This window comes from Postia placenta, assembly GCF_002117355.1.
Source record: "Postia placenta MAD-698-R-SB12 unplaced genomic scaffold POSPLAscaffold_17, whole genome shotgun sequence".
In the NCBI taxonomy this organism is placed as follows: domain Eukaryota; kingdom Fungi; phylum Basidiomycota; class Agaricomycetes; order Polyporales; family Adustoporiaceae; genus Rhodonia; species Rhodonia placenta.
Genome location: NW_020169848.1, coordinates 928,433 through 953,243, shown reverse-complemented (window position 1 = coordinate 953,243; position 24,811 = coordinate 928,433). Strand labels below are relative to the sequence as shown.

Sequence of the window (24,811 nt, the reverse complement as noted above, 5' to 3'; positions counted from 1 at the left end):
TTGCCTGAGTTTACTGGTGGCGACATCAGAAGACGATTATGCGACTCTAGAGCTCTTTTTCTTTTTTCTTTTCCGGTGCCTTGCGTTCTCACCAGGCGTCTCTTCGTCCTCCCTTACTGGCCTTTTTCGTGTTCCGATCTCCGAGGGGTCGTGTTCGTTGTCCTTGCGGTCAGGGTCGGTTCGGATGAACATGCTCACGAAGAAGCCGTTCGTTGCGTCTTCGTCAGGAGAACAGCGTACAAGCGATGCCGCGTAGTCTGCTCATGAGGGTAATCAGTCAGCATGATGCTCTTGGGAGATGTGAAAGGCTAACCAGGATTGTCAACCTCCTCGGCTAGGCCTCGGCGCTGCCAACTTGGCAGTACTTCTTTTGGCGGTGCAAGTGTGAATCTACCGCTGAGGGCCTCTTCGGTCTTCAGAACGTCCCGGACGACGTGTTCATTTTCTGTGGCGTGGATGCTGCATGTCGAGTAGACAATTCTCTGCACCAAGGGAACTAGATTCTGTCAGAAAGAGCCATCGAGCGGATAGATGCGAGCAAATACATTTCATAGCGTGTCTGATCATCGACAGCTGAAATGCCGCCAATTTGTTCAGGCGCTCTTGCCCGTCGTCATTCTCATCCTCTATGTGAGCCGCAGTCAGTGGTCTAATCCGCACAGTCAGAGGCCGGCGGTATCTGACCTGCCTCCAGAAGATGGTCTAGACGGTTCACAATACCCGAACCGCTGCACGACGGGTCAAGCAGGCTGTAAGGAGAACACACGGTCAGAAGCGGACCACATGGCAGGCAATGGGAGATGATCCGTTCGACAGGGAGACTTACATATGCGTGACCGCGCGGTACCTGTCGTCCGCCGGCGACACCGTCAAAAAATCCGCGTTGACCGTCTCCACATTTTGGCAGTGCGCCCTGGACAGCATTGCCTGTAGAGTGCTATAACGTTTGCGGTCACGCTCGAAGGCAAATAGCTTGAGAGGTACGCAAAATGTGACATTCGGAGAGAGCAAAAGCAATGCCAAGCACCCACTTTGCCCTTGTTGCCCATGAGTGCACTCAGATGGGAAGTCTTGTTGCCCGGAGCAGCAGTAGCATCGATAACCACACAGTCGTCCCTTGATGGTGGCGCTAGAATGTGAGCTGGGAAGCATGACGCCTTATCTTGGAGAATGATCTTTCCCGCCTTGTATAACGGGTCATCGGCGAACTGCGTTTTGGGGTTGAAGGCTAGTAGGTTGGGGATGTGCCCGTCGCGAGAAAAGCCTTGCCTACGCAATGTGAGACGCCAGAGCTAGACCGGGCGGATACCGAACAGGTGTGCAGAACTCACTCTGACTGGAACGGTCCTGACAGCTGGTACCCACGGGAGATGAAGGTCTGGATTGCCTCCTCGCTTGTCCAGCATGCCGTATTCACGCGGACGTATCGAGGTATGAGTGCTGCAGCGAGTGTCAGAGCTTAGTCTGGTCTTACACCAAAATCCGTCAGCGTACCTGCTCGTGAGTCATCGGTCTGTGCCAGCTCACTGTGCGATTTCGCGCCGCGCTTGATCTTAATTCGCGTGAACTCGCTGTGGAGTCGTGTCTTGTGGCGTAATATGGCTTGCTTCACAGGACCATCTCCGGCCTGGATGCCATTTGCAAGTAGGAGGTCGTGGACAAGAACCAGGGCCAAATTCCGTGAAGAAATCTTACGCTCTTCCTTCAAGAGCTTTGCAGCGTCAATGATCTCAACCAGCACTGGTTTATCTGGTGCCCCGTCACAGTGTTAGTTCCCACTGTATTTGCACGGCTGAAGCTCAGCGCTCACACTTCAAGGTCTCGATAACGACAGCCGCCGTCCGTTTCCTGTCTTTCTCAGCCACGGTCGCGATGACGCCTTTAATGGAGCCTTTCTTTGCATCGAGCTTATCCAAGACTTTAGCAGCTTCAAAGTAGAAATTCATAGCGCGGTACTATTACAGAAACACAAGGCATCAGCCTGTACTCGACAAATGATAAAGTATTGCTGTACAGTACATAACTATGCGACAAGGACCCTCAACCCCTTACTAGTCTTCGAGCTATACAGCGCATTGCCTGTCGGGAGGATATCAGCAACGAGGAATGTGCACAAACTGAGGGTAAAATGGTGTCAGAGAATTATGAAGAGTCGTCTGTTTGGGTGACCCCAATCGGACAATGTAGATAAGATTGTAATAAAACATCATACGGACATAAAATGCCAAAGTGAACAATGAAAAGCGGGGAGATGCGACATACCTGGTACACACCATGTAGCAGTTGCAGGCAGAGGATGAGTGAATAAGCGCCGCATTGGAAAATTGCCATGTTTGACATTCTGTACCACGTGGTTATCACAACACAACAAAATCGGCGAAATCGACATCAAATTCACCCCAACTATACTCCTTAGGTTCGAGTCTGAGTACCCTTGCTCAACCGCACTTACCCCACCTTGACTATTTTTGAGCTCTAACGTCGCCTTGTGTATAAACTAACATCATAGATTGCAGCAGGCATGCACGCCCTAGCTAACAAGACAAGCACGGAAATTCCAGCACTACGGGACATCCCCCGCCATTTCCCGCATCCTCAGCACAATATTCGTCCCAAGCGCTGTAAGCAACAAGAACGACAGCACAGTCGGTCCATACTTGTCGTAGTACATACCCTCCGCGCGGCGCTTCCGGAGATTCAGGGCGCGATACACGAAGATGATCGCCGAGTACGCGATCGCCACTAGAGCCGCAAGCGTGAAAAGCCCCGCGCTGATCAGGCCCACCGTGTCGCGCGGAGGCACAAAGTTCAGCAGCGTCGTCGCGATCGTGCCCATATAGATAGCGAAGTGCAGCCATTTCTGGTTTAGTTCGGCATGTGAGCGGGACTAGACGCGCAGAGGGATGGGTGGTCTTACCAGGAACGTCCTCTCAGCGGCGAAGTACACCTTCGGCTCGACGCGAACCGGCACGGCGATGCGCTTTCCAGGTGGCGCAACCCAGCCACGCTCGAGAAGACGCTCACTGTCACGTCTGATTGACGATCCTTCCATCCGGCTGTCCTCTTCCTCATCGTCGTCTACAGCTTCCTCGTCATCGCGCATCCGACGCTCCGCGTCCACCCTCAGGCGGTCACGAAGCGTCTCATCGAATGCTTGTGAGGACGCAAGCGGGTCAATGGACAAAGACCGCACTTGAGTCCGATTGCGGTCGTCTAGCACGGCTGCCCCATTCGATGCATTGATGAGCGGGGTCCGCTCATCAGCCTCATCCTCATCGTCCCCGTCAGTGCCCTCATCGTCTGCCGTCGCATGGCGCGAGCTCGACGCCTGCGACGATGTTTGACTCGTCCGATTCCGCAGATCCGCCTCGCTCTGCTGCTTCAGCAATTTCTCGCGGTAAGCGATCGCAGCAGCCACCTCGTCTCCCGACAGACCGGTACGCTTATGCTCGTCTCTCGCTGCGCCTGGCGTAAGCCCTCGGCGCGCAACTCTGAATTATGAACACACCTGGGGCCATGTCCATGTCCTCGTCCTCCTCACCTTCAGATACAGGTTCCACGTATACGACACGACCGTGTTCCGGAGTTGCATCTCCAGAGGATTCCCGTCCTGTCGATAGCTCGGACGTCCCCTTCGATGAAGTCTGCAGAGGACGTTCGATTGTGAGGGAGCCCGTATCAGGCTTCAGGATGTCGGTATCCACTGAGGGTGTGGGTGGTTAGCCATACGCCACTTACCCAACGGGTACTTGTGACGTACTCTGAGGCAGCCAGAATGGAACGAGGTCAACTCGGTTAGGCAGAAGCGTCGCGCAGCCATGAATGAATTTACTGTGACGATGTGTGAATTCGCTAAAGACTCTCTAGAGTGCTGGTAGTTCCACATACCTAAACTACAAAGATTGCGAGGTGATGGTCAAGATCGAGCGACTACCAGAACAAACATCTGAGCCTTACCTTCGGCACGGCCTCTACAAGATGAGACGAGACGAGATCTGCAACCCACTTCGGTGGTTCCTGTCCGTACTGCGTCTGCAACTTGACTTCCAAGACTCCATACCTACGGCCAGGCAGTTAGCAGCTGTATATCCCACAATACTGCGGTACGGGCGGAACATCAACATGAGTGTCACCTACTTGAAGAGCTCCTTATCATCGGGGGGCAGTTGCTCGAAAGGATGATCGATACCGATATCCGTTCGCCGCCAGTTATCCCCCGCGCGCACACGCCCGTCCCAGTTGTCCTCGCGGACCATCGTCAGCTCCGTATCCAGGGATATACGTACGCGCGCGTCACCGGGCAGCTGGAAAGCCGTGCGGTTGTAGAACGTGCGCATTACTGCGTCATGGCACCATCATGCGTCAGCATTCACGCAGCATCACCTATATGCGCAGGAACACCCACCTGGCTTGAGCTTCTTCGTGAGGGCCGCGTACTGCACCTCGTTCGCGAGCTGAATCATTGAGTCCACCTCCTGCTGCGTCTTCTTGCCCTTCGCGACGAGCTCCTGGAACTCATTGTCCATGGTGTACTCGCCGCGCAGGAAGGCGTTCACGAGATGCTCTTTGATCGGGAAGCGCGCTTTGACGGACTTCTCTCCCGTCCAGTCTTCGCGGTGCGTCTTCCGCTCGACGAAGATCTGGGTCGTTGCACAGAGGTGACCTACTATCAGCAAGACTACCCGGAAGTCGAGTAAATCGCCCGAGTGATATGGGCTGGACATACTGTCTTGGTATCGACGTCGCCATACCAGCGCAGTCGAACAGCTTCAGCACCTTCCGTCTTCTCGAGACGGCCTAGGTAGAGCTCGAGGTCCTCATTGTCAAAATAGATAGACGTGATGGCTGGAGGACGCCATCAGAAAAAAAAGGATATACACCGAGCTTCCCTGCTCACCGGCGTCCCTCTGTTCAAACTCCTTATCCGGATTGAACACTTTAATAGGTCGGTAGATGTTTACTACATGACTGATTGAGTGACAAACCTAGCACAGGCAAGTGCCGCAGTATTGCCAACTTGAGGTGGACTAAGTTATCTGGGTGGACCTATGAGTATGCCTATCAACATGCATGTCAAAGCGCTCGAGGTTAGCATGTATATTCCTACCCAATACTTGGTCGTCTGCCGTACGAATGCGCTCTGGTTTCCACCCGCACTGGCATCGCCCTGGACGGGATGGCCTCTTGTGCGGACAAGGTCATACAACTTGGACAGTTTGACTATGAGACCGTCCCAGTTGTACTTATAGAACGGTCGCTTCTCCAGGTACTCTTGAATGAATGTGGGCTTGAGTGGGCGGTTTGTTTGTTTCTAGAGGTAAACGTGGTTTGGGAATAATTGAGCGATATAATATCTCAATATATGCGCCCCAGACGTACGTCATGTTTCTGGAGAAGGAAAATATAGAGGTCGTGTGACAGCCAGTCAGCTGGGCGCTCATGTCGCGGGGAGCCGTGCAATTAATGCAGGCACGTACCTTGAGAATTTTCATGAATCCAGTAATGTTGAGCTTGGTATACAGTGCAAGGTCATGTACGTCGGCGACGAGGGTTGCGACTTCCTCCTCGAGAACGAGGAACTGGTCCTCTAAGGCATCTATCGACATGGCGTCGCTGCCTTCATCGTCCGTGTCGTCATCGTCATCGGAGCCCGCGTCCTGGTGTGCCATAGGCTGGCGCTGCTGCCGTTCGGGGTCAGCGGATGTGCTCGCGTGAGCATCATGCCCGTCTGTATACTCGGTTATGACGAGACGCTTGACGGCCCTCTCTGCGTCTTTGATGCGGGTGGACAGTTCAGCGGTCTGGAAGCTCAGGAGGTTGAGAAGTGCTACCCCAGCGGAGGTCTAAATCATGCCGACCTTTGTCTTCTGAAAGTCGTGGATCTTGTCCAGCTCTTGCTCGAGCATGGCCGTGAATTCGCGCTCATCTGCATCTGTCCAACCACGCGAGGTGGTGCGCGCCTGTAAACAACATATTCGAGAAAGGCAAGGTGCGCGCAGAGCGAGCGTCAGTGGCTGCACAAGAATGGAACGTAGTGAATTGATGTCACCTTGAGCTCGTGCTTTAGCTGATTATAGTTGATGTAGAACGGTCTCCATTCGTTGTAGAGGTCATGCTGCCGAAAGAGGGTCAGAGGGGGGTCGAAGGGGCAGAAAGTGAGGAGCAGACGCACGGAGATCTTGCGGCCGAACTTCATGGGCGCGAGGTGAGCGTTGGAGGAAGAGGGCCGGACGGGGGAAGCTGGAACATGGCTTCAGTTGTGCAGCAGAGCTCAGCCAATTCGGTGCAAAGGACCTACGAACGTGCGTGGTCGCGTCTATGCTTCTTCTGCCACCCACCGTCCCGTGAGTGGCGATCAATTCCAAACCCAGCGGCATCGGCTCCGGCCATCCGCGAGCGCTCGTAGCCGTCTCCACTCCCGAGCTCATCGTCTGCCGCGGCGTCGAGGATGCCTACGATGATGCCAAAGTACGACTCGCAGCCCAGCACCAATGGTCGGCGGACTAGCAGCGGAGACCTGGCGCGGACAAAGATCCTCCTCCTGGGTCAGCGCAGGTGTGGACTGCTCGCGACTGCCTCATGCACGCAGCTGACGTCGACCTATCAGAACGGGCAAGACATCCATCCTCGACGTGCTCTTCAACGACTGCGGCCCCAAGGACACGCTCTACATCGAGCGCACCACGCGCGTGACCAAGCACACCTACGAGTGCGTCGCCCCCGCCTGCCCGTCGCGCGCTCTGACGTCCGCCCGCTGCTTGCACCAGCACAGTCATACCACTTGAGATATGGGACTGCCCAGGAGACATCACCCTTGAGGCCCTCGAGGCCCTCGACACGCCGCTGTCCCACTTTGCCACCATCATCTTCGTCATGGACATCCAGGTACCCACGGCACGCGCCCTGACGTCGGCCTGTTCTCACTCGCTGCTTCGCCTTCACAGGATCTCTACCAGCCCCCGATCACGAAGCTCGTCAGCTTCGTCATTGCAGCGTATGACCAGAGTCCACAAACTAACCTCGAAGTCTTCGTGCACAAGGCAGATGCGCTCTCAGAGGAGTACAGGATCGGTGCGTCTCCCATTCTCTGAACACACCCTGCTGGCCATGCATAGCGAGCCATTGTTTGAGTAGACCTACGAGTAGTCCGCGAGTGCATCATATCGAGTGTGTGGTCTGCGCGGGCAGAGTTGACATTGTAACCGACATTCACTTCGCCGTGAGAGTGGGAGATACGCAGTTCATCCGCGGCAAATCAAAGTTACAGCTGTCACTAGCGTTATAGCTTCCATGCACCGACCAGATGACCATTGTGTATCCAATCCAAGCGGAGAGGGCGAACGACCTATATGCACGCACAGCTCACAGACTTTGTCACTTCTTCGCTGTCTCCCATACTGCCCACCATACGCTCTCACGCTGACCAAATACTCACAGACAACTATCGCTTCCTCCAGCAGCACATCCTCGACGAGTTAATCGACATCTCATCCGAATACGAGCAGATCCAGATGAACTTCGCGCTCACGTCGATCCACGACCACTCTCTGCACGACGCCTTCTCTCGCACGCTGCATAAGTCTATCGAGTCGCTTCCGTATCTCGAAGATCTCCTGAACATCTTCTGCTATGTGAGACGTCTTCTGCCTCTGATGAGCGATCCTGGTCTCACGCTACGATCTGTAGAATTCGCAATCATCCAAGGCCTTCCTGTTTGATCTTAAATCACGTCTGTATGTGGCGACGGACGCGTCGCCGGTCGACCCGCCCACGCACAACCTCTGCAGCGACTACCTGCTCATGCTAAACTCATTTGGGCCTCTGTACAGGTATGCTCGTTGTCCTCCAATTACGCGCGCGTACCTAACGAACTGCAGATCTGTAACAGCAAGTCCGAAACGGCATCGACCACCGACACCCCCGCCTACTATACTAGTACACTCACAATCCACATCCCCGCCCACCCTATCCCGTTCAGCTAGCTCACATCCGGCATCTGCACCCCGCTCGCCATTCCTCTCGTCCACGCGCCCATCTGCACTTGCCCCCACCATCAATACCGCAGATAACACCCGCCAAGCCCCCATTACCAAAACACTATTTTACCCGAGTGCGTCTGTTGTGATCGCGCCCGCGTCCGCAAACACAGGCGCAGGGATGACGCTCACGTATCAACTCATCACGCGCAAGCTCGCGCTACTGGCGATCATTCCTAGTGCGGTGTTCGAGGCGCGCCGCGGACTGGTAGAATACAATGTCGTGTTTTTCCGAGAAGGCGTGCAGGAGATTTGCGAAGTAGAGGACGAGGCGAGGGGTGGAGGCGGTTAGAAGGTTTGGCAGTTCGAGTATGAAAACTGATGTGAGGCGTGTCGTGAAATGTGTATTGTGATGAGATCGACTACCTATACCCTGTGGGCTTAATTCGAAATAACTACGACAGCACTTACTTAACAGCTGGTGATACATACAGAACGTGATGACAGGTTGATAATTTACTACCCTATGTAAGTCCATCCGACTGCCAGAGTCAAGCTAGCTGATTGCGTAGCACCCTACTCACGATTTCCCATACGGATACGCGAGCACTTCCTCCGTCAGCCTGAACGGTTCGGCGCGGTCGCGCACAATCCCATGCAGGTACGGCAGATCCGACACGTCCGCGTCCCACCCGTGGTCCCCGGCCGTGTGCTCCTCGTCAACCGGCGTCGGTGGCAGGTATCGGTGGTTGTGAGGATCTGGGTTTGCAATGTGGAAGCTCCGTACGGGCCGCTTCCGCTCCCCGTCGCCCCTGCCCGCGCCAACGTCCGTGCCCGTGCCCGCGGGGGCATCCTCCCGCGGCATGTTCGTGCCCCAGCACCCGCTCACGCTGGCGCTGCCGGTGTCGCTGCCGTACGCCATGTCCGTCGAGTCCTCGCGCCGCCACTGCTCGCCGCCCTCGCGCCGCTTCTCGCGGCGTGCCTGCATGCGCGCGTAGCTGCGTCGGCGCTCCTCCATCCATTGTTCCTCGTCGTTGGGCGCGAGGGAGGGCGAGGCACCGCGGAGGCCCGTGGAGAGGCCAGCAGCCGAGAGGACGTGTAAGATGGGCGCGTGCGAGCGTGTCGTGCGCATGCGATGCGTGTAGAGGCACGTCGGTCTGAACGGGGGGCACATTCAGATGCAACGAACGAGATGGAAGGAGGATTACACTCACCCAGGGCCGAGGACGAACTCTCCGCCAAGCTGAGTGACATCACCGCCTTTCTCCCAAACGGGCATGCCCACGCGTATAGCGTTCCTGACCACCATTGCAAGGCCCCCAAGCGGCCCGTGTCTGGCATATTCTCCTCTCTCGAACTCGGAGCCTGCGTCTTGTGTGCGCCGCGTCATCCCAAGCGCCGCGTGAAGACGCAGGGTGGGGTCGGTGAATATCAGGAACGGCATGCGCCAAATCTCTGTAGGTACGACATCAGATCACGCTTGCATAGAAGGGAAAGGGGAAGCCCTGCATACGTTTATATGACTTGATCATAGCCGGCGAGCCTAATCCAACGAATACAAGGTCAAGACCCGCATGCCTGAGTGCCTCGGGGTCAACTTCTCTGGCGACTGAATACATGTAGTCTTGGTCAGCAGGGCACCTATAACATGCATTAGTTCAACACTTTGCGATTTACCCGCAAGATGCAGTCCTCACCAGAAATGTCTCAGGAAACAGATGACGGTCCTCCTAGATTTGAACAGCTCTCCAAACTGCACCCGGATTCCATTCTGCGCAACCACAGGAAGCGATGCGGCATGTTTAAGCTGCTCCCGAGTCGGGATTGCGTACTCGTCAAACCTAAGGTTTGCAACAGGTGTCTGAGGCCGTTGCTGGTGCCGCTGGACCCTATGCGAGGTCGGCGCCTGCGATCTAGAGCGCCGCTCCGCTCGTGGGGCGGGTTGTGGCTGCGAATACGTCGTAGACGGTGACGGGCTCGTGTACTGCGGCACCGGGGTAGAGGGTGCAGTCTCACGCCGACGCGTGTTATGCGACGAGGAATGCGTGCCACCACTGCGGCTTGTCCCCGCTCGCGTGAGCTGAAAGAACGACTGCTCTTGGCTACGGCCGTGACGGATTCCATGATCCTGAGATGAGGTCGGCGACCTGGCGCGAGAGGGTACACGTGGAGGAGGCGATTGGGCACGGGCCTGAGTGTACGCAGTAGGTGAACGAACGCGGGAGTGAGCCATGGCCGGGGGCGGAGATTGCGCGCGGAATTCCGGGACCGGCGGCGGAGACTGCGATCGGGGAGGTGCAGGTACAGTGGACGTCCTGGAGCGGTAGTGCCCATCGATTGGAGGCGTTTGAGACCGATGGTGTGGCTGCGGTGCCAAGAAGGTAGAACGACTCCTGTGTTGTGCTTGTGACGGAGGAGTTGGCTGCCTCACCGGCCCTGATATCTGCGCTGTACTGATGCGTTTACGTGCCAACGTCTGTGCGGCAGGTTCAGGCTCCTGTTCCCGTGTCTGCACCTGCGCATGAACCTGCGGCCGGAGCTGGGCGACTGGCAAGTAAGCAGACATTCTCTCTTCCTCTCTCATCGTCTCTCTCTTACGCGGCCTCCTCTCGACAGGAGGACTTTGAGCAAGGGGAGGGAGGGGCTGCTCTGGTAACTCGCCTCGAGACTGCATCACCTCATTGCGGAGAACTTTAGGTACGGCGCTCTGCACTTCTCTCGGCAGAGAGGGCGGGGGCGGCATGGGAGACTTGACACGCGGGGTAGGGAGAGGAAGGGGAGTCGGGGGCTCGGAGGGTTGTGGCGGAGACATAGGGAGCGGTGCGGGCGCAGCAACTTCAGACGGAGGTGTGGGCGAGACATAAGAACCCGGCGAGGGCCCTCGCGGAGGGGCAAGAGCAGACTGATAGTAAGAGGGACGGACATGCTCGGGAGCTGCTTCATGGTGGATGTGTGTGGGTATCGGGGGGAGCGGGCTGGTGAACGTTTGCACCGGAGGCGGTGTGGGCTCGCGCTGCGCTGCCTGCGTTTGGGACTCAGAGTGCATTCCGGCCGCAGACGGCGCTCGCGATGTGATAGGTGTCATAGGAATAGGTGTGTGCGGGCGCGCGACTCTTGCCATCGCCTCAAACGCAGGCGTCGATGTCTCAATCGGCGAAGAGTCCTCAAGGTCACGTTTGAGCTCAGCCGGCACGCCGTCATCGTCGAGGATGGGGAACGACGAGAGCCGCCTTGCGCTTCGCTCAGGCGGCTTCGGCTTCTCCGACTCGCGCACAGGCTGTCGATCCACGATAGGTTGCGGATGCCCAACGAGCTGCGAGTGTGGGACCGCCTGCGAATGCGAAACAGCTTGCGAGCGCACGAGAAACTGTGGATGTGCCATCGGAGGAGGACGCAGCAGCGCGAACTCCTGCGTGTGCCTGTTGAGGTCCTCCCGACTCAAACTACCTACGCTGCCGAACCCCCCACCTACCGTCATGGCACTGCCGATGCTGGTGTTGGCGCTGGGCGCGATCGTCGGGCCCATGCTCACGTTCGGCAAGCCCGCCAGCACAAGACTGACGTGGGACAGACTCTTCTTCGGTTTGTGCAGGATGAAGCGCGTCGTCCTGGAGCCCGGACCCGGATCGCTCTCCGTCCCCGCGTTGTCTGCCGGCGGCACAATGGACGCGCGCTTCGCCTGTGGCTGCAACGGCCTTGTGGTCCCCTGCGCGTGCACGAGCGCGGCAGGGAATGACGAGGGTCCGCTACTCACAGCGGGCGCGGCATTTGCGTCAGCCCGCTCCGGGGTTTCTGAAGTGGGCGACTCCACGAGGGCCTGCACGGCCGCAAGCGCAGCTGAGAGAGAGGACTCACTTTCCGTTGACTGCTTCCTGGTGGCAGGACGGTGCCCAGGATACGACTGCTTCCTCCAGCGTGCGCTGCTGATGCTGGACGTTTTACGGACCCTATGGTGGATGGTATGCCGCTTGCTCGCGCTCTCCGTCCTGCCGCGCCTAGGCCTCGATTCCGGCTCCGGTTCGCTGGCAGGATAAGATTCCTCAGGTACATAAGAAGGGGCCGACGCAACAACAGTAGGAGAAGCTTCCGGGGATGGCGGCGCAGATGTGACGCGCAACAGCGGGAAGTCTTTACTGTGCAACGGCGCCGTCGTAGGGGTCTCCTGATCTAGCTCCACAGCACCCTTGCGGTCCTCCAGCACCGAGAAGCTCGTGTCCAGTACAGGCCTCGACGTGACTCGAGGGAGGTCGCGGAATACCAACAATGAGCGCGGGGAGAGCGACGCTGAGCGGTCCCGCGCGCTAGAGCTGCTCAGGCTGAGGGTGTCGTCCGGGGTCATTGGCGGCGTCGTGGAACGCAGCGACTGTGAATGCGACTGAGCATCCGTAGGGAGAGGCTCGTGTATGTCGAAGTCGCTACTGGGCGCGCCGATTAGATACCCGTGCGACTGACGATCATCGTAAGTGTACTGTCGCGTCTGCATCACGTCTGGCTTTGGCTCTGGGGGCGGAGGTGGAGGCGGTTGCACCTCTTCCACCTCAGAGTGTACTGACCTGGGAAGATCAACATTAGACTGAGACGCAGTGAAGCCAGCCGCAGAGAGTTCCTCGCGTTGACCCTGGCTGTGGTTCTGACTCGGCGGCGGCGCGAGAAAGGCGGACTTGGACCGTCTGCGATATTGTAGTACCTGCGGCTCAACTGGCTTCTCACGATGGCGCGGATGCTGGTCTTGGAGGAATTGGTTTGGTGAACTTGCCGGAAGATCGGCGTCAGAGAAGTAGGTCCTTGATTCTCGGCTCGGCTTGGGTCGGGAGCGAGGGGGACGCTGTCGTTTCGCGGGAATATTGTCTGAATAATAGCCACCAAGACGTTCTGGCCAGACGGACGGGGGTGTGAGCGGCTCGTGGTGGTCAGTGCTACTCGGAGGATAAGCTATGTCAAGACCTTGCCCGTGTTCGTCGGAATTAACTGTGAGGTAGAAGCCATCGCGGTCCAGGGTGCCATTGCCGAAAGATGAATTATCCGAAGAAAAGTTGAGTGTCGCGTTGTTGGACGACGCGCGTTCGCGTAATACCTTGAGCGGAACGAAGGGGTCGGTCGGGTCGGGTATCGGATATCGTGGAGAGTAGGGGAATGTGGGTGCGGGTTTGCGGCGGACTTTCGACATAGCAAGGGGAGTGTGGACGATGGGCGCACTGCCCGGTTGAGGTCAACCAGAGGGGGGATGGGACATCAGAGGAGGGATTTGAGGGTGATGGGAGCCGCGCGTGTAAGCCTGCCCCTGCAGCCGTCGCACACTCGTTTGCAGGCCTCATTGTGAAGGTGGGGTTGCACTTGAGGAAAACACGCTGCTGGAAGCCTAGATCCACATGCCCAAGGGCAGCGCTCACTCAAGTCGACAGCTCCCGTGATGGTGCGACTTGTCTTATCAAATTCACCTTTCTGTGCAATAGTGGCAATACAAAGTATATGTTGATTGAGCGCGCCCTGACACAGCCCAACGAGGCTGGTAACTGGGTTGCGAACATAGCTACCTATGATGGTATTCAGACTACAGCGCAATCAATGCTCATCGCAAAGGGATCGACGGCGATAGATCGTGTGAAAATACCGTAGTGTAATCGCCTCGAGTCGAAAACTTCCTGTGGAAATACATAGAGAAGCGGTGCCTGCAGCAGGCGTCGCATCAATAGCTCCGGAATGAATGAATGGGGACCTGTATAAATAGTTCTAACCTAGGCCATGTAATTGGATAAAGGGATGCGGCATCCAGGATAGCTTAGTACGCACCGCAATCGTAGGTTTGGGTGGTTTGTGTAATGTGGGTCCAACATGGGCACACGTTCCGAAGCTGAACGCGAGACCAAAGGAGAAGGAAGTCTTGGACGCTTTCTGAATGTGAGCACGTTTGTAGATGAAGACATTGCCTAGGGAGAGAAAGCACCAGTCGTCACCACATTGCAGAGTCTAGAGTTATTGAAAATAGCAGCCAGTTATAACCCAGGTCTCTCGATAGGCTATGAACGAAAGTCAGACTGCCGCAGGTATTATATACAAGCGCTGAGCCACGTGGACGAGGAAAGTACTAAACTATTAAAGACACCGGCCCAAGGCGCGATCATCTGCCAAGAAGCAAGAACTGAGACATCCTTGCTGGAATACGCATCAACGGACGCAGCAGGAGGTGGCATCTGGGAGAAAACAGCAAGCACAGACGGTGCGCTGAGCCCGAGTCACATCTATGCGTGATAAGATCCGCCCGAAATGGGATGACTGCCGCCCCGCTCGGAGCGCAACCGATTCCCTCGCCTGCTCGCTCGCAAGACCTCCCTCCCACCATCATGTCGTCCCCATCTAGACCACTCGATATCGCCAGTCCTCGTTCCAGCGCACCGCTGCGAGGAACGCCTCCGAACGTGCCAGCCGCTATCTCTGGCTCTCCAAGTCCTAGGTTTCTTCGTGCGCAGTATGCTGGCACGCCCCCGCCGCCCAACATTCCCCGGCGCGGAACGCCAATAGGCACGCCGAGCGCGGCGGGTAGCTCGCCGCTATTACTGTCCATACCGTTTGCTAGTGCGGGCGAGCCGTCCTCATTGGGCGGTATCAGCGCTCGTCGACCCGTATCGGGCACTCCTGGCAGCGGTGTCGAGTCCAATGCTCTCGACGAACTCACTGATGAAGAGAAAGCGAGGATATTGAGACGTCATCTTGTCTCACGAGGAGAACGTGACGGCCAGGCCTCGTCCCGCGGGTCCATTAGCGGCGGCTCTGAACATGGTGCTATGTCTAAGCGGTCGTCCGTGTCTCATCTACGCATCGAGAGAGAGGACACAGAGCCCTTCCCTGTAACATATCATGCTCCCGGTGCAGATGTGACGTAAGTATTGTTGTGCCTTTCTTCATCATTTCCTCAGGATGTGAGCGTCGCCGGCCTATCGTGACCAGTGTCGATCCTGTCAACCGAGATTACGGGTCTTTTTATGTTCTATCACGGCCGAAGCATGGACAGACGTTTTTGGCATTGCCACTGTTGTATGCTCTAGAGGAAGGTTATCCGGTGCACGTGTATGCCGAGTCGAAGAAGCCTTCCGCAGATCATGAAACTGCTTGTAGCTCACCGCGTTGTCTCAAGCTTGCCTGCTTGCTTTCATTGATAGTATCGTGGCATCACAGGTTAAGGGGACTGTCTTGTCTGCCGTCACATGTTATCCAACAGCTCTCCTATAGTCCGTTGTATTGACAATCTGTTACAGTCATAACATCTACAAATGGCAGGCCGACAAGCGTCGACAGGCTGCACGCCCACGCGCCGCGTCCTTCTCCGGCTCGCACAACTCAACGCCCGACCCCGTCTTCCAGCATCTCCACGAGCCTGGCGGTTTTCGCCGGAACTACCTTCTCACACGCAGCGGTAACGAGCACGGCGAGCTCCCGCACGCTGTCCCGCGCAACTTCATCGAGTTCCTCTACCTTTTCGGGCACTTCGTGCGTACTACACCCATTGTGTTCTCTTTTGTGCTACACTGACAGGTGTACGCTCGCTAGGCCGGAGAAGACCTCGAGGAGATCGACGAGGAGGACGAGTACATGGAACAATGGCAGGATGAAGAGGCACAAGCCGGAGAGCCTGCGCTGGCGGAGCGTGGATTTGCTGAGACGGCCCCACTGTCGATAGGCCTGCCACCAGAAACTGCTACGGATCTGCACAAAGCCGGGGAGCGCTCTCCGTTGTTGGGTCGCTCGCGGTCGCGGTCAAGGCGGAAACGCGCCGCGAGCACGGGTCCGCATGGAGATGCCACGGTCACACAGGCTGTGCTTATGGTTAATATGCTCCTATATGCAGTGAAGTGACGTGTGTTAACGACGCCAATACAGTTGCTGAAGTCGTTTGTTGGAACGGGGATTCTGTTCCTTGGGAAAGCGTAGGTCGACATGTCGTTATCATCACGGAGGGCTTGTCTTTAATTGGGACTACCTCACAGGTTCTTCAACGGTGGCATTCTGTTCTCGAGCGCCGTTCTCACATTCATTGCTCTTATCTCACTCTACTCATTCCTATTGTTGGTCAAGACCAAGTTCGTTGTGTCAGGCAGCTTTGGTGGTATGTGCACATCCTGCCTGTACTTGACGTCGAGAAGCATAACCCGTATGCAGACATCGGCGGGACTCTGTACGGACCCTGGATGCGATATGCCATCCTCGGCTCTATCACAATCTCACAGGTCGGCTTCGTCTCCGCCTACATCATCTTCGTCTCGGAGAACCTGCAGGCGTTCGTGCTCGCGGTCACCAACTGCGCGACACAGCTCGGCATCCAGTACTTCATCCTCCTGCAGATGTTCATCTTCGTGCCGCTCGCGCTGATCCGCAACCTGGCTAAGCTGAGCACGACCGCGCTCGTGGCGGACGCGTTCATCCTCACGGGGCTGATCTACATCTTCGGAAGCGAGGCCGGTATCATGGCCAAGCAAGGCCACGCACATGTCGAACTGTTCAATGCGAGGGATTGGCCGCTGCTGATCGGGTAGGTCTCGTGTGATAGTGTGTTGATACTCGATGCTTACCTTTGCTGTCTATGTACCCAGAACTGCTGTATTCTCTTTTGAGGGAATTGGTCTCGTGAGCATGCTCGTTTGTTTGTACGTAATTTGTACTGACGACCCTGCAGGTCATCCCTATTACAGATGCCATGAAGGAGCCGCGCAAGTTCCCCAAAGTCCTGACTGGTGTCATGCTGTTCCTCATGGGTATGCTCTACATTGTACGCGCCTCCCAGGACCATGCTTACGAGCTGTGCGCTTCCAGTTTTGTTCTGCGGTGGTGGTGTCATGTCGTACCTGACCTTCGGCGCGGACGTCCAGACCGTCGTCATTGTCAACCTCGACACGACCAGTCGGTTCACGCAGGTCGTGCAGCTCCTGTACTCGCTCGCGATCATGCTCTCGGTGCCGCTGCAGCTCTTCCCCGCCGTGCGCATCATGGAGAACGGGCTGTTCGAGCGCAGCGGAAAGGCAGACACGCGCGTGAAGTGGCTGAAGAACCTGTTCCGCCTCTGCGTGGTCATCTTCTGCTCGTTCCTCAGTTGGGCGGGCGCCGCCGATCTGGACAAGTTCGTCTCGTTCGTCGGAAGCTTCGCTTGGTGGGTGCTCAGACTTATACCATACCATATTCATGTGTGCTGAGGGGTCTCGCATAGCGTCCCGCTGTGCTATGTCTACCCGGCGATGCTCCACTACAAGGCCTGCGCGCATACACGCAGGCAGAAGATAGCTGACATTGCGTTGATGATATTTGGTACAGTCGCCGCGGCTTACACGACAATCCAGACTGTCAATGTATGCCCATGTTCCTATCACATTATCAAACGAGAGCTGACGTTCTGCAATCCTAGCTGATGCTTGCACCGGCTTCGGGTGCTCCGCCGAAGCTGGGCAGCTGTGACATCCCTGAGTCGCCGTTGAGTCATTGATCTGTACGCATTAGGATCTACTTGGGTTGAGGAAATCGTTATTGTGACGGCGCTACCTCATAGCTAGACACATGCAGATTATCCACCTATGCACCACTGTACATCTCGCTACATCGCTCCACTAATGAGCCTACCAAGGTACTTTTTTATGAGCTCGACTGCGCTAGATCAGCACGACTTCCCAATGGTGTCCCAGGAAGAGCATTATAGTCAGCGCCGAAAAGATACAAGTTTATTTGACAGAATTGTCAAGACTTCAGTGAATCATTGCAATGCACATGTGAACGAAGGATGCTCACTTAGTGCGTGTTCCCCTGCATCAGTATCAGAAACACTCCTTCCTGTGGAATGCATACTTGGGCCGGCGCCGTTTCTCGGGTTGCAAATCATAATCTGTAAGTCCAGGAATGTCTTCATGGCTAAGTCGGTCATGAATACCAGAATGATTGCCTGTGCTTCTCCTTGAACATGCACAGGCTCTAGGCTACTACTAGAGAGCGTTACGCAAACACCGGCAAGCAACGGACATATACAATAGGCTCGGGGTACATACTCAGTATGCGTAACATGGCCGCATTCGCAAGCCTCGGGTTCACGAACCACTGCATCTTTTTTGCGTCAATAGATGCGTTGAGATCTTCTCTACCACTGTAAATATCTTCAGCGCAATATAATAAGTGGTGTTTGTATCGGCACGAATCCGCGAGGACGAAATTCAGACGGCTGTCGATAGTTCGCGATCGATCAAACGCGGTCATGTGATCGTGCCTGCCCAGCCCCTTGTCCTCCATTATTTTGTGCCCCGGCCACTCCCGCACCCAGGCCAACGAGGGGAGGTTCCGTCATCACCGCGCGTACATTACATTACATTCTCTTTCCAGCACCAACATGGACTCAGAGGATGAGAGACAGTACGAAAAAGAGGAAAAGCAGAAGTTAAAGGGCTTTTACTTTCGTACGTACACTGTCGCCTATTTTGGAGTTTGCTGAGCTACTGGTGTACCACTAACACTACTACCTACCGACGTGATAGCTATCAAGCCTGAAGTTCTCCTTAGATTCTATGAGGATAAAGAGGTTGAGGAGAAGTATAATTCCGACTGGTTCCAATCGGTGGAGAATAATACCAATGAAGGGGAGAAAAGGCCGGACTATTCAAGCTTGTGGCGCCTGCGGAGATTTATGAGAAGTTTCAAGAAGTTTCACGAAGTGAGTCTTGTATATCTATCTCTCTAAAATCACGGAGGACAACGAGTCTGACTACTCCGATATAGGGCAGTCTGGATCTCACTGGTCGCAGTGAGAGACGGTACTCGTCTCTGAAGTCTCGCATGGCCCTTTTTCTTGAGGACGTCGAAAATCGAAGGCGCCATTCTACCAGACATGAGAAGCGCAGGCAGATAATCGACCAAATTGTTGTAGAGGTCGATTACAAGATCACGCCTCGGTCCCTACTGTCCGAGTTCCATGCGAAGTACAAACTCAGCGATGTTTGGCTTGACGAGCTGTTCCGGGAAGCAGGTGTGTAATGTATCAAATGTTTTGTAGCATCATATATTGGCTTACATAGATGCATGAATTGGCGGAATTAGACGAAGTGAAGAGCCTACTGCTGGACGGCTCCACACCAGTCTTTCAGAAATTATATCTGTTGGACTTGCCTCCTGAGCTAATTTTGCACATAATGGAACTCTCTGGTGTTCATGGAGCACGTCATCTTGCTGCTACTTGCCGTTCACTACGAACAGTATCATTATCATATATTTACCAGGTTCGTCGCCCATGGCCTCTGAGATTTTGGCTGACCGGCTTCTACAGAGTCGGCGTCTCGTCATGGAGTTCTCGCCCACACTGCGAGACGCAAACGGAGAGCAACTCAAACGAGAAGCAGCAGGTGCATATGCTAGGTCGCATGCGCAGGACATGCAGAAGAAGTTGCTGAAGGACGCCATATTCCTCCTGTCCCGCCTCGACATCATCCCGCGCATACAGAATCTCACCATCGGCGTCGCATGGTCGCAACGCCATTTAGAATGGGCGGGCATAGACATAGGCACGCCAGAGTACACGTCGTTTCTCCGTCCGGTATGGGCTGGCTTCGAGGAAGTCCTTCCGCGTGCAGTCAATGTGTCAAACCTGTACTGCATGTCAGTGCAGCTGACGCAGTCCCTGCTCACGACGATGGTCGGACTACCTATGCTTCACACGCTCAAGCTACACACTTGCACTGTGGCCATCGACCAATCGTTAGACAATTTCCCTTACCTGCCACAGGTAGTCAATGTAATTCTCGCTCAGACTCACGATATTTCGGACCACTCCTCTCTCCGCTGCCTTCGACTCTTTCCCAATTTGCGCATGCTTGCCGTGACGGGCTTTACAAGACAGGAACTCGGACTCCTGGATGAGGCCTTCCGTGCGCGCTGCAATCCCTTCAGGACCCTCGAGCGTGTGGTCGTCACCCACCTAGATCACGAAGAAGTCCCACTCTTGAGTGCGTGGATCCGAGCAGCGAAGAGATCTGGCGAGTCGCTCCGATTGACACACTTCAAATTAATGACCGAAGTCGGACTCAAGCGCGACGTCCTCATGGACTTGATCTCGTCGCTAGAAGGAGCTGCTCTCCATACTCTATCACTCGACGGACTATCGTATGCGGGAGCGGACCTATTTGAAGCGATCGCTCGGTTGTTCCCAGACCTACACACCCTAACGCTGGTTCATCGTCAGAATCTCTTACAGCGCGAATGCAAGCCTAGCGTCTGGCCCGGTCCATCGTGGGAGTACGCCCAGCATCTCGCTGCTTTCCGCTCTCTCAAAATGTTTAGCTGGAACTTTGCAATCTCACTGATTGACGGGAGTGCGTTCGACCTACCTTGCCTGGAGGAGGGGTATCCTGACGAATTGCCCTGGTGGGAACGCGCGGACGACTTCTATATTTACGACTGGGAGTCATATGGACGATTGTTCGCCGCGTACTGCCCGTCCCTGGAGGTGCTCTTGTTCCTTGAACGCAATTTTGTGTCACTCGAGTGCACCATGGCAAGATCTCAGACGGATGGTAAGGTGAAAGTACAAGCAAGTCCTATGCCAATAACACGGACCATGACGCACCTGATGGAACAAATTAACCCTGACATAAGTTTCGGTTTTGAGAATCCGTGGGTTATTGGGATCAACTCGAAGATCCAGGAAGGACCGTCTCCGCAACTTCCGTAAACATCGGGCACAGCTCGTACGTGGTCTCATGCAGTTCAAACTGTAAGTTTACTCAATGTTGCATGTTACAGCAGTACCCAACAGTCATTGAGCGAAGACCGCATCTGCATGGGATGCTATGCTGAAGTTGGAGCAGCATCGTAAGCAACGGATTAATTTAGTGTACGTGAGATATGCCCAAGATCTGTAGTTGATCAAACGTGAAGCGGAAGAAATACATGACATAGAGGGAAACTCGAGCCCTCGAATATGTCCACTATATAATTTCTGGAAAGCAAAGAGACTGTAAGCCTGCCGGTCAGATATGTAAGCCTGCCTATCGACTGACAGAAGAAGACCACCCGTGTACGTGCAAGCTGATGACCCCCGGGCTGAAGACAGAACATTATATATGGACAAGAACATAATATGGTTTCTTGACCATTATGATTTCTTGTCCTCCGTATGGAAAGTGCGCTGCGTTTGTGCAGTTGCGTTAGTAAATAGCGCATGTTGATCGTGGTTATGGCTCACCATGAGAATTGGCCCAGACTTTGCCACAGTATACACCCTTTTTGTATGGCGTCCGGGTAATATAAAGTGGTTCTCCGTCTTCTTCATGACCTCCGCTGTGTAGGTATCTCAGTGTTCTGCACACAATCGTATATTAGTGACGGTTGTCTCACATCACAGGCGTAGCCCCGAGACTCTTGAGGGAGAGCCGCCCTTTGACCTTGATCCATCCCACGGATCTAGCGTCTGCAACTAGTATATCGAACTGAGAATATGACATCTGTTTGTGTGTTTCACGGTTGATGTCTTCAGTAGCAGTCGGAAGTTCCACGGGCCGCTGTTACTCACATGGAGCTCGAGGCCACCATAACTGATAGAGACGCAATACGAGCTCGCCTTTCCGGGATCTATATCGAGGTATATGTTGTGTCAGCTCGACGGGACATGAAAATGGAGAGGGCAACATACGGATTCCCTGATAGAAACACGCAATGAGCCAATGCGTGTAAGAAACCAATGCGAGATCGTACTCACATGATAAGAAGCACGGGCAATGTACAAAGGTGAACCATCCGGTTCTCTGCCACCTATAACAGCATTTGATGGCACGAGGCCTAGTTCCCCACGAATCTATTATATACAAGTCAGCTGGTAGACGTTGGCAACAGGTACTAAGCTTGACCCGTACCCATTGAGGGGCCATTCGTGTCTATTGTATGCTTAGATCAATCTCGATCGACAATCTAGTATGCAAATTACTCACCTGGGTATCACGCCAATGGTTCATACAATGAATCTCGAACTGGTTGAGAGATGGCACCGGTGGCGATGAATTTGCACGGGTCTGTCTCACCGCGTCAGCAGTTATCATGAACCTCGGGTATTTTAAAGTTTCTGGTGTATTGTTCCAGCTCAAGTGGAGTGTGGAGAGGGCATTCAATTGCTTGAGTTCGAGTCGTGTTCCATGACGTATGGGGAGATGTATTCTAGACATCATTTCCATGTGTGCGTTATGTGGCTGAGATGATCCCCATGGTTCGGGATCATCCTGTCGACTCATCCAGAGATGGTAGAGATCGAGATGTACAATATCTTCGATCTCACCCTAGTCAATACTATAATTATAACCAATGCCTCAAAGTAAATAACCTGTACCTACCGCCATCCAGAACAATGACACGTCAGCAAGCTCGTGACGTGGATGCCCTCCACCCACGTCAGAGTGATCGCCAGGGAACCAAACCTATAAGTAGTCTGCGATGAGCGGTGCGGTCTGACGAAACTTCAACTGAATACATGCTTGTTTGAGAGTTTGATTGGGGCGTAATCCACATTTCGCCCACAGGATAGCTCGAAAGGCATTCCTATTCTCATGTATGGAAAGAGCATGGAGGGCAATGTCGACGGCGGCAGGAAGGCTGCTGTCCTTAATTTGGAGTGCATCGCGCTTGCCCACATAGCCAACAGTGTCCCAAACTCCTACCAACCTGCTCAAACGTAAATTATGTCCCAGAAAATAAAGCGTAAAACGAACCTGATCCTGGCCATCCTTGTGTCGGAAGGAAGCGCATATGGTTGGCTGCTAAGGAGTCTGCACCAGATATCCCAAAACCGATCCAGGTTCACGCGCGAAAGTAAGCCGATCTTGTCCTATATAGTGTGAAATGGGGATGCAACGCCCGCAAATATAAACGTACAATCAGTCCCGCAAGCTTTCTCACGGAATATGCGCCCCTGGGTTGTTGCAGTCAAATTTAGAGGTGATCACCCTTCAATTGCCCGAAACTCACCTAGAGAATCTGACTCGATACGTGTGGGTAAATAGCCCGAGTTCGATGTTGATAGACTTTAGGCTCACCCAAAGAGGCAGATTTCATCTCCTACTTCGAAATTCTGCGCAAGAAATACATAGGCATCACGTATCTTGCTGGCTGGTGCAATATAATTTCGTCAAAATTGAACCATGCACGATGGGAAAATGAGCTCACCAACTGGAGCGCCAAGGATTTCTGGTGCCATATCAGAACGGTTAGCATTCAACACACCTTGTCATCGTTCAATATTGAATGTAACACAGACGGGATGTGATATTTCCAGGACCAGGAGAGCCTCGGAAATCCGTCTCACTGCCGACCCCGCGCTGGTACAAAACAATCTGCTGACGTATTTTATCCCTTTGTGACAATATCAGTGATAACGCTGTTTGCACGCAGGGGGACTTACTTGGCATATGGCATGACAGCGCGTGCTGTATTTATGTTCTCAGTAAAACAAATTCGCACAAAATCTTAGTATTAGCTCACATAAACGATAGACATTCGTTGCATACTGAACACTTCCTTTGGCTTTGGTCGCTAGAGAATGGCATAAGGAGAGGGATCATATGCTGGTACATATGATCATACCCGACTCCCCATAATCGGATAATTGGGGGTGCCTTGCAGAGCCGCTCACTGCTAAAAAAAGTTGAGAGTTATGGTTAATGGGATATTCACCAAGGGGGGAGTCACCTGCTTGTAATTGTTCTGGCGTGGAGAAGATAGCAGGAGAACCTTACATCGAGATGGTGAAGGCAATGAAAGCAGAAGTTGGAAAGCATACATACTGCTGGAGCTAGTTAAAGTCCCGTCGCATGCAGTTCCATCACAGAAGACAAGTAGTAGCTTGGAAGGGAGTGACGCCGAAGACATAGTGCCCTGAGGCACTGGGGGTGTATGGGACGGTGACAATGCAGCGGACAAGGCAAATATACATTATATAGTAAATCATCCCCATCGCTCATGCCCACCGCGCCAGTCAGGGCTCAACATGAGGCCCGCGTCTCTTAAGTGCCCTTCACGATATTGGGTATGTTATCTCGGCATTCGGGATGTTTAGAAACAGGTGAGATCGAAACAGAACGGGGGTGGATAATGCCTACACTGTGGTCAAACACAAACACCTTCCCAGAAACCATAGCTCAGGACACAAGCGATAGCTTGGTGTGAAAGGCGGACAAGAAGGGCGGGTGGATTGCAGGGCATGTTAAACCTCATGCTAACAGAGTTACAGAAGTCTTGCAAAGCGCAGTCTTCCACCAATAGGCCTATCAAGGGTTTCCACAAGCTCTAGAATCTAGGAGATTGAACATGTGAAACACATGCGTATCAAGATGCGGGAAACACCAGCTGTTGGAAGCACTGAAGCAGTCAGCAGACCACACATATATGCAGCATCGAAGAACGTGGTTACTGTTTGATAAGTCTATGTTTGGACCCCTCGTACACTGACCGGATGCAGCGCCAGTCCCTGGAAGGAGCTGATTTCTGTGTCGGCCGAGCATTGGCTGTTTCCGCGCATACAAGAGTCCAAGATACTAGGCCTACCCGGGCAGTCGGCAGTATCCTCGCCTGATTGGCCCAGGGCCCAAACTTATTGATCGGATTGCGAACATCCCGAGAGATCCCGGGATGTCCTGCTCTCTGATTGGCGGCACGCCTGCGGACTTGTGGGGCCCAGTAGTATGTTTCATTCCTCTCAGACCCGTAATCGGACAGCTTGACACCCTATTCATCATATGTGGCAGCGAGAATATTGCACAAGTGCTACCGCAAATCGTGAATGTCTGTCTCTCGTTCTGCTCCGCAGTATCAAATAAAAGGAACGACAGTGCTAC

At 54.3% G+C, this 24,811-nt stretch overlaps 6 protein-coding genes across 6 annotated transcripts; 2 read left to right on the top strand and 4 right to left on the bottom strand.

Annotated features, from left to right (window-relative positions):
- Window positions 1-36: 36 nt before the first annotated feature.
- POSPLADRAFT_1050008 (hypothetical protein) lies at window positions 37-1,946 on the bottom strand (the record flags this gene model as incomplete). Its single annotated transcript, XM_024479897.1, has 9 exons — window positions 37-257; window positions 314-496; window positions 546-626; window positions 685-749; window positions 827-972; window positions 1,032-1,269; window positions 1,332-1,440; window positions 1,495-1,749; window positions 1,811-1,946. The coding sequence occupies 9 exons, from the start codon at window positions 1,944-1,946 to the stop codon at window positions 37-39; spliced, it is 1,434 nt and encodes a 477-aa protein (XP_024334618.1).
- A 540-nt stretch (window positions 1,947-2,486) lies between these two features.
- On the bottom strand, window positions 2,487-6,196 carry POSPLADRAFT_1067815 (hypothetical protein; the record flags this gene model as incomplete). The annotated part of the gene is made up of 14 exons (XM_024482230.1): window positions 2,487-2,860; window positions 2,918-3,465; window positions 3,509-3,703; window positions 3,761-3,831; window positions 3,953-4,060; window positions 4,138-4,339; window positions 4,406-4,640; window positions 4,727-4,845; window positions 4,898-4,936; window positions 4,986-5,046; window positions 5,108-5,311; window positions 5,478-5,843; window positions 6,050-6,115; window positions 6,173-6,196. The coding sequence occupies 14 exons, from the start codon at window positions 6,194-6,196 to the stop codon at window positions 2,564-2,566; spliced, it is 2,535 nt and encodes an 844-aa protein (XP_024334617.1). The 3' UTR covers window positions 2,487-2,563.
- A 252-nt stretch (window positions 6,197-6,448) lies between these two features.
- Window positions 6,449-8,328, top strand: POSPLADRAFT_1036822 (hypothetical protein; the record flags this gene model as incomplete). Its single annotated transcript, XM_024477171.1, has 8 exons — window positions 6,449-6,555; window positions 6,608-6,709; window positions 6,768-6,885; window positions 6,945-7,071; window positions 7,438-7,631; window positions 7,687-7,829; window positions 7,983-8,110; window positions 8,150-8,328. The coding sequence occupies 8 exons, from the start codon at window positions 6,449-6,451 to the stop codon at window positions 8,326-8,328; spliced, it is 1,098 nt and encodes a 365-aa protein (XP_024334616.1).
- Window positions 8,329-8,383: 55 nt separating this feature from the next.
- On the bottom strand, window positions 8,384-13,143 carry POSPLADRAFT_1076263 (hypothetical protein; the record flags this gene model as incomplete). The annotated part of the gene is made up of 4 exons (XM_024482901.1): window positions 8,384-9,133; window positions 9,191-9,431; window positions 9,490-9,617; window positions 9,674-13,143. 4 exons carry the CDS (start codon window positions 13,141-13,143, stop codon window positions 8,557-8,559), a joined length of 4,416 nt encoding a protein of 1,471 aa, XP_024334615.1. The 3' UTR covers window positions 8,384-8,556.
- A 1,174-nt stretch (window positions 13,144-14,317) lies between these two features.
- Window positions 14,318-20,664, top strand: POSPLADRAFT_1155813 (hypothetical protein; the record flags this gene model as incomplete). Its single annotated transcript, XM_024486986.1, has 14 exons — window positions 14,318-14,853; window positions 15,230-15,461; window positions 15,522-15,618; window positions 15,752-15,756; window positions 15,852-15,898; window positions 15,959-16,077; window positions 16,131-16,386; window positions 18,504-18,654; window positions 18,720-18,966; window positions 19,194-19,216; window positions 19,438-19,592; window positions 19,830-19,939; window positions 20,012-20,096; window positions 20,274-20,664. The coding sequence occupies 14 exons, from the start codon at window positions 14,318-14,320 to the stop codon at window positions 20,662-20,664; spliced, it is 2,454 nt and encodes an 817-aa protein (XP_024334614.1).
- Window positions 20,665-21,325: 661 nt separating this feature from the next.
- On the bottom strand, window positions 21,326-23,175 carry POSPLADRAFT_1061495 (hypothetical protein; the record flags this gene model as incomplete). The annotated part of the gene is made up of 10 exons (XM_024481390.1): window positions 21,326-21,436; window positions 21,505-21,563; window positions 21,625-21,631; window positions 21,691-21,786; window positions 21,845-21,865; window positions 21,920-22,000; window positions 22,854-22,890; window positions 22,947-22,955; window positions 23,015-23,087; window positions 23,145-23,175. 10 exons carry the CDS (start codon window positions 23,173-23,175, stop codon window positions 21,326-21,328), a joined length of 525 nt encoding a protein of 174 aa, XP_024334613.1.
- Between the last annotated feature and the right edge of the window lie 1,636 nt (window positions 23,176-24,811).